The sequence below is a fragment of the Diadema setosum genome, chromosome 13 (assembly GCF_964275005.1).
Source record: "Diadema setosum chromosome 13, eeDiaSeto1, whole genome shotgun sequence".
Taxonomy (NCBI): Eukaryota; Metazoa; Echinodermata; class Echinoidea; order Diadematoida; family Diadematidae; genus Diadema; species Diadema setosum.
The window spans coordinates 23,143,797-23,156,426 of NC_092697.1; the positions used below are offsets into that span (position 1 = coordinate 23,143,797).

Genomic DNA, 12,630 nt, shown 5'->3' on the forward strand with positions numbered 1-12,630 from the left:
TACAGAAATGGTGTATTGTGAATAAATTAACTATTAACTTGAAGAAAACAAATTATATGATTATTAAAGGACCAAGACAACCAATTGCAGTTAAAGGTGTGTTAACAGTCTCTGAAACGGTTATAGAAAGAGTAAATGTAGCATCTTTTGTAGGTATCCAAATTGATGAGACCTTGATGTGGAAGGATCAGATTAAATGTATCAACAAATGCATTAGGCGCAAAATTGGCTTAATCTTCAAGTTAAGATACTTTGTTCCAAGGCATGTTCTCATGCTTTTATATAAATTCTTTATACAATCACATATACTTTATGGAATTGAAGTATGGGGAAGTACCTATAGAAGCCACTTAAATTGCATATTTTTAGCGCAAAAAATGGCCGTGAGAGCAATTACATTTTCCCCCTTAAGAACAGGTTCTAGGCCATTATTCACCAGTCTAGGATTGTTAGATGTTTTTGACCTGCAGAAGCTTGCATTGTCAACCTTTGTATATGATCTACACAAGGGACATTTACCACATTCTGTAACGCAATATTATGAGCCAATGAATCATGCATACAGGACTAGAGGCAAAGATCATTCCATGCTTAGACTCCCGAAATGTAAAACGACACATGGTACATTTTCTATATCTTTTGTCGGATCAAAGTTTTGGAATAGTTTGCCTAAAAATGTTCAAGAGGAAAGAACAAGATCTTCATTTAGAAGAAACCTAAAAAATCACCTGTTAAAAGAAGTTTAGTGATGAAAAGAAATTTCAGTGTTCAGTTTAATGTACTTCTATAGTACAGTTACTTAAAAAGAGTAGACCTTGCAATAAGCAGCTTAAATATACATGTAGCTATGATGGGAGAACCATTCTCGACTAGCACTTGTGCTAACTTTTGGTTCCCCCTTTAACAACATTATCTTCTGTTTTTCTTTTTTTTTCGATTATTTTTTTCAGAACCTCTGTCTATGCATATAATGTCTACATTACATACTTATTCATTCTCTTTGCCTTTTCAGTGATAAATGTATCACAACGAAACTAAATGTATTATAACACATGTATTCTTATGTAAGGTAGATATAAGTATGTAAAATATATGCTTGTAAAGCTGTAAGAACCTTGTACAAAATCACTGTATTCTCATAAAAATTTCATGTTATTGTATCTTACACTGTGGAATTTCATGTTATCATGTTATCATATTCATATGTATGTTGTTAATAAACTCAACTCAACTCAAAATAAATAATTTTTTGTTAAAAATTCCGAGGTTGAAGAAAATAAGGAAATTGGTTGGTAATACCTGACGTCTGTATCTGTTACCTTTCCTAAACAGAGAAATAATCTTTGCAATTTTCATTGCATCAAGGACATCGCCTTTTAACAAAGATTATCTAAAATTATGAACTAACGGATCAGCTATGTTCTTAGTAACATCTTTTAAGAATGCCATGATCAATGCATTTTATCCACAACATTTCTTATTTGGGATATCAAACATATCACATGAAATATGATTTCTCTAGAAAATCAGGTGATAGTTTCGCCGAATATTAAGTTTTTATAATCACGATGCTAAAAATGAACCTGAACTGAGTACTGATTATTGTTGAAGACAATAGACTGACACTTTTTTTTTCTGTTGGCTTGAAGGCGGGAAGGCCTTGGAGTGGTTCAAGACTTATTTAGCTGACAGAAAACAGTTTGTTTCAATCAAAGATAATAATTCAGTTACAAGAGATGTGAAGTGTGGCGTTCCACAGGGAAGTCTTTTAGGGCCGCTGTTATTCATAATTTATATCAATGATTTCTCCTCTGTTTCAGAGCTACTTTCTTTTATACATTTTGCTGATGATACCAGTGTTTTTCTTGCCCATAACGATATCGATGTTCTTGTTCAACAAGTAAATACGGAATTGAAAAAAGTAACCAACTGGGTCAGAGCTAACAAGTTATCTTTGAATGTTCAAAAAACAAAATATATGCTTTTCAGCAATACTGTTGATTCTTTGAATTCAGAAATAGTTCTGAATGATTGTAATTTAGAAAGTGTGTCATGTTTTAAATTTCTTGGTATTTTTGTAGATAATAAACTTTCTTGGAAAATACATATTGATCATATCTGCAAAATTATTTCTCGCAATATAGGTGTTATGAATAGACTGAAATTCTATATTCCTGAAAAGACCCTATTAGTGTTATACTCCTCTTTGATACTCCCTTACCTTAATTACGGAATTTTAGCTTGGGGCAATACTCATCAGACACTGCTGAATAGAGTGTTATTATTGCAAAAGAAAGCCCTCCGTATTATTTCTAATTCTCCTACACGTTCACATACAAATGCATTGTTTGACTGTTATAAGCTATTAAAAATCAACGAATTATTCTTATTTAACTTAGGTCAATTCATGTATATGTATGATAACAATTTACTCCAACCTATCTTTGGTTCTATGTTTCAAAAAAATCAATCATTCCATAATTACCCCACCCGGCGTTCTAACGAGTTTCATTTACCACTTCTTCGAACGATTTTAGCAAAGAATACACTTATTTACACTGGACCAAATTATTGGAATTCCCTGAATCATGACTTAAAATCTGCTCCATCTATATACTCCTTTAAAAGGAGATTAAAGTCTTTTCTTTTACAATCTTATAATGACGACTCGCAGAATCAGATTAGTTAATAGGCTTACTTTGTTACTCATCCGCAATATCGGCATTACCGTTCTCTTTATTATTCTAGCTATTGCTCAAGCCTTGATTATAAGATTTTCTTTAACCTATACTTCGCAGTTGAAGGGTTTGTTCTATATTCTTTTTTCTTCTTCTCTTTCTTCCTCAAACCTCCGAGGATCGTTGTCTGTGTTGCATATTCCTTTCTATTCTGTTACCTCTTTATCACGCTATAGTCTTGTTTCCTCTTGTGTCGTCAAGTCTGTTTGTTTCTTGTTTTTCCTCCTACAAGTAGTCTTGTTGCTGTCCCAGTCCTGTTGCATGTTCATAACTCTGTTTGTTGTTGTTTTATGTATAACTGTTTGTTCGTCTGTCTCTTAGTGGGCTCCCAAACTTTTTTGTGACGAACTTCTTGTACGGATATTTTGCTGTTTTCAATTCAATTTTTACATCGGGCTCCTAATACAAGAGGGGCCCACACTCTACAAGCCTCCGTTTTTTTCACACAATGCATATATTGAAAACCATTTCACTTTCGTTATCTTAGCACCTATTGCAATGTATCGCTACTGTTAGTTTTTTTTTTCCTATTATTGTTGCCTTCTCTGTACAAATGTATGCATTGTTTTTGTCACTTAAGAAAGTGAGATTTATGTTTGTATATTGTGGAAAAAACGAATAAATATGAACTTGAACTTGAACTTGAATTACTGTTCGGTACTGACAGTCTATATAGTGGAGGTGTAACATGACCTGTATGGTCAGGCACATTGCAAAGCTTGGGAGGAGCTTTGATTGTAATGTTTCTTTTTTGTTTATTTATTCTTTAAGCGAGTACATTCACAAAGTATCAGCTAACTTGTTCAAAACGAATATCAATACCTAAACACTCTCGTTAAACACTAAACTCTATTCATATTAAAGCTAATGACATTTCCGTAACGGCGGTAAGGAGGTAACTCGTCATATTTTGCAGACGTGAATATGATTCGACCTATATCATAAAGGTGGGAACTCATGAAGAGACATGTAAAAGCTCTATTACAATTTGTTATTCTCGGCGAGTGATTCAGTGACTCCTCCAATATTCAACCTACCGTGAGAATGCATACCGAATGAGCATGACAAAGCCCCATGCCAAAACAGACACGAAACCATACGTCAGCTACACCACTGGAAAAAGTCATTTTGTTCTTGCTCTTTTGTGTATGAGGTATATGTGGCCACAGGCGAGATACCTTTGTTGATAACGAGCGATAAAGTATATATATATATATATATAGTATAAATATATATATATATATTATATAAAGTATAAATAAATAAATATATATATATATATATATATATATATATATATATATATATATATAATATATATATATACATACACTCAACCAATGGCATGTCATGTCATGTCGTAATAATAAGTTGGAAATCTGAAATGATATTTTTTTTTTCCTGAAAGAGGTTGTCCTAATGATCTCTTTAATAAATAATTTTTGTTAAAAGTTCCGAGGTTGAAGAAAATAAGGAAATTGGTTGGTAATACCTGACGTTTGTATCTGTTACCTTTCCTAAACAGAGAAATAATCTTTGTAATTTTTATTGCATCAAGGACATCACCTTTTAACAAAGATTATCTAAAATTATGAACTAACGGATCAGTTATGTTCTTAGTAACATCTTTTAAGAATGCCATGATCAATGCATTTTATCCACAACATTTTTTATTTGGGGTATCAAACATATCAAATGAAATATGATTTCTCTAGAAAATCAGGTGATAGTTTCGCCGAATATTAAGTTTTTATAATCACTGATGTCCACATCGATGCTAAAAATGAACCTGAACTAAGTACTGATTATTGTTGAAGACAATAGACTGACATTTCTTTTTCCTGTTGGCTTGAATTACTGTTCGGTACTGACAGTCTATATAGTGGAGGTGTAACATGACCTGTATGGTCAGGCACATTGCAAACTTGGGAGGAGCTTTGATTGTAATGTTTCTTTTTTGTTTATTTATTTTTTAAGCGAGTACATTCACAAAATGGCAGATAACTTGCTCAAAACGAATATCAATACCTAAACACTCTCGTTAAACATTAAACTCTATTCATATTCAAGCTAATGACATTTCCGTAATGGCGGTAAGGAGGTAACTCGTCATATTTTGCAGACGTGAATATGATTCGACCTATATCATAAAGGTGGGAACTCATGAAGAGACATGTAAAAGCTCTATCACAATTTGTTATTCTCGGCGAGTGATTCAGTGACTCCTCCAATATTCAACCTACCGTGAGAATGCATACCGAATGAGCATGACAAAGCCCCATGCCAAAACAGACATGAAACCATACGTCAGCTACACCACTGGAAAAAGTCATTTTGTTCTTGCTCTTTTGTGTATGAGGTATATATGTGGCCATACGCGAGATGCCTTTGTTGATAACGAGCGACAAAGTACTAGTAGCTATAACCATCTCGTGATTAATTGTACAAACGCATGGCTGTCTCGCATTTGCCCTACTTCATACCAGTTACAAACCTCTTTTAGTTTAGTTTTAAGAGGCATAATCTCCCTCCCCCCATAAACCCCAAAATGCTGATATATATACGGAAAGAAAGAGTACTTTGAGACAACAGTTTAAGAGGCAGGTAATCTATTATCAATGATGCTACTCACTAAGAGACGTATATGTCATGAATAAGTGTGGACACATGAAGTAGATTTTTGGTGGAGAATCCATGCCCTCCTAAAAATTGTGAAAGCCTGGCCAACTTCTTCTAGGAACTGTCGAACTAAATAAATATCTTTTCTCATTAAACTCGTGTGAAACGTCACAAAACAATACTGCAGTGAGATCAAGGAAGTGGTTGCAGAAGTTTTTATCAAATGAAACATTTCCAGAAACGTCTTACGTTATACTGTCGTAATATTTTCTAAAATTATGAGATAGTTGTACTTGGAGGGCTGTTGTTTACTATAAAGTCTCACCGAAAAGGCTGACTGAAAAACAAACGGGCACACATTAGATTGCTTGACTTATCCTATTCATCATTTTTTGATGGCAAACAGTTGCCAGAAGGTTTTAATCAGTTGAAATTATTACAAGATCAATGTCAATTACAATGAAATCATCACATTTAAAGATAAGGCTTATAAATACATCCTGTATAGTTTGATATGACGAACATGACGAACACAACCATAGTCAACACATTGAAATCAAGTTATATCTGAATGTATCCTGATACCAGTTCATCGCTCTTAATTGTGCATTTTTATAGGAGACTCTGCAAACCATACTCGCAAGCGACGACAAACATCATGGTGCAACGTACTACGAAGTAAGTGTTAACAATGGGTGTTTCCCATTTCTCTCCTCTCCCTTCCCTTAGTTGCATAAGAAAAGAAGCATCCCTTGTCAATAAAGCAATCAGCTTTTCGGGGGAGGGGGGATCAAAAAAAAAAAATGAATGAAGATGTTCCATTTCTTCTGCAGTGACATTGAAGTCAAATCTCTTTAAACAGTATGAAAAACCATGTTCACCAACATAGGGTTCTAATATGTTCACCCTTCCAAGTTTTATGATACAGAAAAAAAATATACTACAAATAGATAGTACAGATGCCATGGCAACTTGAAATGTCAGATAAAATAAAACAAGATAAACGTTTTCCATGTCAATTTCATATTAGAAGTATTCATCTTCGTCAAATTTGCTCAGACATGGAAATACCGAAATTCGTTTTTTTTTTTTTTTTTTGTGGGGGGGGGGGTGGTCTTCTTCCTTCAAATTGACTCTGCAACCGAATTCTCATTTGCGGATTTTAAATCGTTGAATGCGCATATATTTTCGGCAATGTTTATTCAAACTTAGTCTCCACCAGTTCTTTCCATCTATTCAAATGCGCCTATGGCCAAACAAGTTCAGAAAAGGAGCATTTATACTGAACCAGTTCGTTGTCCATTAAAAAGTACCTACATAAATTGTGCTGCGTTGTGAATTGAAGGTTAGTAACGTCTACATGTAGGTCACACATGATGATGTAAATAAGAATGTAAATTCTAATAAAGATCACGAATCACTATGATGATCATAATCAAAACAGTGATTACAAATGAAGGTTATAAATATAATGTGATGATCTTGATAAAAAAAAAGAAATATATTTATTAGATATTAAGAAAATCGTGTGATGAGATGACGAAACTAAGATTTTATAGTGAAGTTTCCATAGCATGTTTAGCAAAAAAAAAAAAATGAATGTTCAAACAGTAACAAATACTGATCATGATGAAATTTAAGATATGAGATGAAAATTTAGTTTCACATTTAAAGGCATAATGTACCATTTGCACACGAAACGAAACCTCCAGCATTAGTACTTTCAGATGATTCTGAAACGTGACTTACGGATATAAACAACCACTGTATATAATTTATGTCAATCCATATAATTGATGTTAATTATTGTCAAATACACACATTTAAACAAAAGTTATAATACAAATGCTTTAATACAGTCTACAGTTATAGTTTATTGAGAAAAGTACTAATATCTTCTAATATCTTAGGCTTTATTGCGAAAATTTTGTGGGGTAGGATGTTTTGTGATAGAACGGACTTACACATATGTATCACATGTGATATCGTGATCATCATTTAAATCACTGCTCTCAAAGATAAACAGGACCTTCAACATTGCTCAATGATTGAATGGACATAATCACTAAATTTGAATGCACACTGTGACTTGGAATTCCATGCCCAAACACGAAGTTGAAGGCTTACATCCTAATCTGAAGTTGTGACCACTTCTTTAGGTGCCTAAAAACGATCTTGAAAACCTATGATGGGACTGAAAAAACCCAAAACAAAACATATTCTCAGGCTGAAAGTTTCCTGAATTCAGCGAGATCCTAGAGAATGTTTAGAGACGTTACAGTTTGCCCAGAAAAACTCCGCGGGTAATTTCGCACCTTTGTAATTTATTTAATATCACCTTACCTTTGGAGTATGGAAATGTATTCATCTTTTTCTCTTAGCCTACAAAATTGTCATGAATATGTATTTATGCAAATGAGTGTAGCATGCTAAGCCCACGTGGGGTAAAAGAATTTTCGGGGAGAGACATGGCGCTCGAGGGTGAGAAATAAGTTTGTAAGTTGCTGGTTCTTAACTTCTGGTGGTGATGCAGTTTTCAGTTTGGTGCCACTGATGATAATGCTCGTATTGTACCTGCATGTCGATTACCACCATTTCTTCTCAAGCCCATGAAAATATTACAGGAACCGTGTGTAATTTGTCTTAATTGAACTTTACTGTTTTCTGTCCAAGATGTACATTTCAAAATTTAGTGATTGTTTGATATCTCGCCAAAAATCAATGAAAATGGGGAAAAAATATGCTGAATTCGAAAGACCTTTATGAACATCGATGACAATATGTGATAACTGAATAGAAATGAACATGAAAAAGTACATTTTCTTTAATGGTATCATTTCTACTAAACATAGAATTACTGTACTGCAGTAAAAAGAAAATAGTGTTATGCTTGCTATTACTAAACATATAGGAAGACATTGGACAGTATCATTGAGATACCTGATATTGAAAATTTTACAGGGAACGCAGAATTTGTCTTTTTTCATACCAGTTATATATATATAGAAGTATTCGAACAAGTTCACTCGGTTGACAGCAGGTTCATCCGCATTTTATTGCTACTCGGAGTGTCATGCCACCTTCATTTAGGGGCAATCATCAGGGAATGATTATACATCCCAGAAATGCATTTGGATTGAATTAACGCATTTTGAGCGCGTGATACCAAAACAAAAACAAAACAAAACAAACTATACGCGCCTGGACCATAGTGACCAGTTCGCACTTAATCATATCCATTATTACGTATATCAGGCAATATATATATATATATATATATATATATATATATATATATATATACATATTTGTAACTTTTTTTATCTTTCTATTCAGTTAATAATCCACCAGCACCTCTGTCGTCAGAAGCAGCAACAGTCTCCTGGACGGTTAGCAGTAATCCGTCACGGTGGTGTCGCCCCAATTACAATACTTTGAGAGTGTCTTATAGAATAGATTTGGCAGATCTTTGTCCACGTGAACGTCATTCCGCATCTGGATGGACTGAGCTCACTCCATACTATCAAAGGAGCATAAACTTGAGAGACTTGAAGCCGTTAACCACATACGAAGTCAAGGTGACGCTGTCATTCTACCGTGGTTATTGGACAGAATCAAGAAACATCTCGTTTTCTACAAAGGCAAAAACATATGGTAAGCTAAACAGCAATTAAACCATCCTGTAGCACTGTTGAAGTGCAGCAGGGATTGTCGACAAAGCACAGGTAATTGTCTGCGGAGACAATATACAAAGGAGGTGCAAAACTCGATCCGCATCACAAAGAATCTGCAAGTATGTCTCATAATTTTTGTAGAGTTATATACCATTTATTCCATTGTATCATTTGTGTGTGCACTGAAGTGAGACAAAGTATAATTCCCAAGCATAATAGACAGCGGAGAATAAAATTATCCGTTTAAAGCATATTGATGTTCTACAACTCTACCAGACTCCTAGAAACGCGCAAATAAGTATTTCTGTGAACTTTAGTCTAGTCTGTAGACGACGTGTAATTTGATATTTCGCACTTGAGGAATAGTTTGTCAATTATCATTAATTTTGGTATATACATGTATATATAAAGGGGCGCACAAAAGAAATAAATCCTGATTGTTATGACCCCACATAATTATGTCTTCTAATAATGCATTCCTTACTTGTAAACAACTTCAGAATATCACGTCATAAAGATTGAGCAAGAACATGGAGGACACCTAGTTTGTTAATATGCATTAATTGTTTTGATATTGTGCTCTGGAATGCCTTGCCGTCACGCAGCATATAACGTTGAGCAGAGCACTGGATTACAGCGTGCATCTTGGGTGCGGAATTGCACGAAAGATCCTCCAGTTGACAAACTGATGTCTATGTAGGCCTATGTGCTACGAAGATGCTCAAGAACGCTGGAGCATCTGCTTGTCGTTGCGGCCTTGGCAGTTCGTTAAGTAGCTGCTGACCGGATGATCCTACATGCCCAGTTTGTTTCTCTTTTATTCACTATGGAGGGTTTGTGTGATTTAATTGTGATTTGAGTGTGATAACAATAACTCGAATAGGTTAATATCTCAACTAGAACCTAACGTGAAGTTCCTTCTTGGTATGAAAGTGGTTGTTCTGGGACTGCAAAAAAGAAAAAGAAAATCTTGATTTTTACCCTCACTCCAACCTGTTTGCTTGTCCCGATTTTTTCTTCCGTGTAAAAACCTGTGAAATTCAGTGTGTGTTTGTGCATGGTAATCCTGTGCCTGCTATTCTTTTTTTTCTTCTTTTCGTTGGAATGATAAAAGCGCCCGGTCCTATAGCTCTCAACTCCATCACAAACATGGAAGGGAAACAAGTCCGGTGGGATCCCGTGTCGAATGCTAACCATTTTGAGGCATATGAAGTTCAGCTTGTGCGGGACAATCTTCCTGAGACGTGCATCAACATCACCAATGCTAGCAACACCACCGTCACCTTTCACGACGCTACACCGTGTATCCGCTATGTGTTCAGAGTTCGTGTTCGACAAAGATGGCAGAACGTTGGGCCTTGGCAAAAAAAGGAGTTTACATTTTATGACTTGGAAGGTAATCAAAAGTCTCCTATTAGGAAATTCAATGCAGGAATTAAACATTTAGGCCCGAATTCACGAAGGTGGTACAAAATGAAACCATGGTTTAAACCATGGACAAAAACCATGGAGCGCCAAGTGTCGCATGAAATATTTCGTTACGAAATCAGTCATTTCGTCGATGAAATGATTATTTTGTAACGAAATGACAACATTTTGTAACTAAATGAACATTTCGTCCACGAAATGATAATTTTGTTAACGAAACGGTCATTTTGTCGACGAAATGACCAATTTCGTAACGAAATATTCCGTGAGACACTCGGCGCTCCATGGTTTTTGTCCATGGTTTAAACCATGGTTTCATTTGTACCACCTTCGTGAATTCGGGCCTAAGGGTTTAATCTCTTTCAAATAGAAAGTGACGAGCTTCTGTTAAGATTATAATACACTTCCCTATAATATGAATGTATAGTATTAATAAAAGTATCAATTCCAGCAGAAATAAGGATATTTTCATGAAGTACTTGGTGTTAGGAATCCACGTTGATTTACCTAATTGCAAGGTAGTATAGGGCAGCATCTTTCGAATTAAAAAAAAAAAGTGTTTTATAACCTGATGAGAGTGCAACATAGAAATCAAATTTTGCCTTTGGATACGTTTAAACAGCTATATTTTGTTATTTTGTTTTCTTTCTGTTTAGTGAATACTCGACCTGTACATCGGCCGGCGTTTGAAACATCAACCGCAGTCTCCTGGACAGTTCATGGGCGGTGTCACCTCACCTCTGGTGCTTTTCGTGTGTATTACAAAGTAGCTGCGACAGACCTTTGCCCTCGTGAACGTCTTTCCGCATCTGGATGGACGGAGCTCTCTCCAAGCTATTACCAAGGGAGTGTGTACTTAACGCCTTTGCAGCCACTCACTAAATACAAAGTCAAGGCGATGCTCTTTTACCAAGGAAAAGAATCAAGTATAACCTCGTTTACCACAGAGGCAAAATCATATGGTAAGCTGAACAGTGATATAACCATTCTATAGTACTGTTTAGTGCAAAAGAGGTTGTCGCCAAAGTATTGTCTGCTCACCATTGGCAAAACTCTGTCTGTTGTAGGTCGATTAAGCATGATATATAGTGATTATATATATATATAACTTATTACCCACGTCTTGCAAAAAAGCCAATTCGATTTACTTCAGTGGTCAAAGAGAAACGATGATTTTTGTAGAGCATGTTCGGAATCCCTTCCCTCCAAGTTCTGTCCATAGTGTTCATACATTAATATGCAGTTCCAAGAGAATCCACGTGCTAAACTTGCAAGAATCACATCCACGACATGCTTCACAACGATTCACATTTTTCTGTCACCACTTAACCAAAGTGAATGGGGTTTGCTGCAAAATATATGTAAGATGTTATTCAAGTCGTGTATTTTTAGACCCTGAAATAGTATTCAGATAGTTCAGTCATATTAAATGCAAATTTACTCAATTTATCAATGCAAAAATCCAATTGAATTCTTTTTTGGACATAATGTTTCTGTATATTAGACAATACAGGTAACAGAGAAGATGAAGGGGAAAAATAAAATTATTAATCATTATTATTGATTAAGACAATTATTCCACCAGACTATGAGAAAGTAATTTGCAGCTTGATTTGAAGCAAAGTTATGAATGTACAAGGAATTTCCTGTGGATTTTCAGTTGGTGTTTATAACACGAAGCAAAAATTTTTTTAACGTATAATACCTGAGAGTATTATCTTGTTAATTTGGGGCACGAATATCAAAAGCATATCCATTATGCAAGACTTCAATTAATGTATAACTACAAAGGAAATTGACCAAGGAGTTATTTTCTTTGTATGTTTTCCATGTGAGAGAAGATAGCTGGATAAACCATAGGTCATATTCAGCAGCAATAGTTGATGGTTTTCCATGCTTGGATCTAGTTGGATGTTATGCGGGACCATGCACTTCACCGTGTTAAACACCCTGCTCTTTGCGAAATATAAAGGAAGCGGGATCTTTTACGTGCATGAGTTCCGTTGTGATTCTCTTACACACGGGACCTCCATTTTATGTCCTATCCGAGGGACAGAGTGTTTTGCCTCTAGTATGACTGGAGGGGACGATATGATTACGGAAATCGAACCCGGGTCCTTTTTATCGTGAGGTAGACGCGCTACCGACTGAGCTGATTCACCACTCGTATA

General features: G+C 35.2%; 1 protein-coding gene across 1 annotated transcript in view; it reads left to right on the plus strand.

Annotated features, from left to right (window-relative positions):
* Positions 1-7,825: 7,825 nt before the first annotated feature.
* Positions 7,826-12,630, plus strand: part of LOC140236487 (uncharacterized) — a 42,192-nt gene continuing 37,387 nt past the window's right edge. The window contains exons 1-4 of the mRNA XM_072316410.1: positions 7,826-7,838; positions 8,709-9,011; positions 10,146-10,427; positions 11,116-11,421. Of these exons, the coding sequence (XP_072172511.1) occupies positions 7,826-7,838; positions 8,709-9,011; positions 10,146-10,427; positions 11,116-11,421 (904 nt within the window). The remainder of the gene's footprint in view (positions 7,839-8,708; positions 9,012-10,145; positions 10,428-11,115; positions 11,422-12,630) is intronic.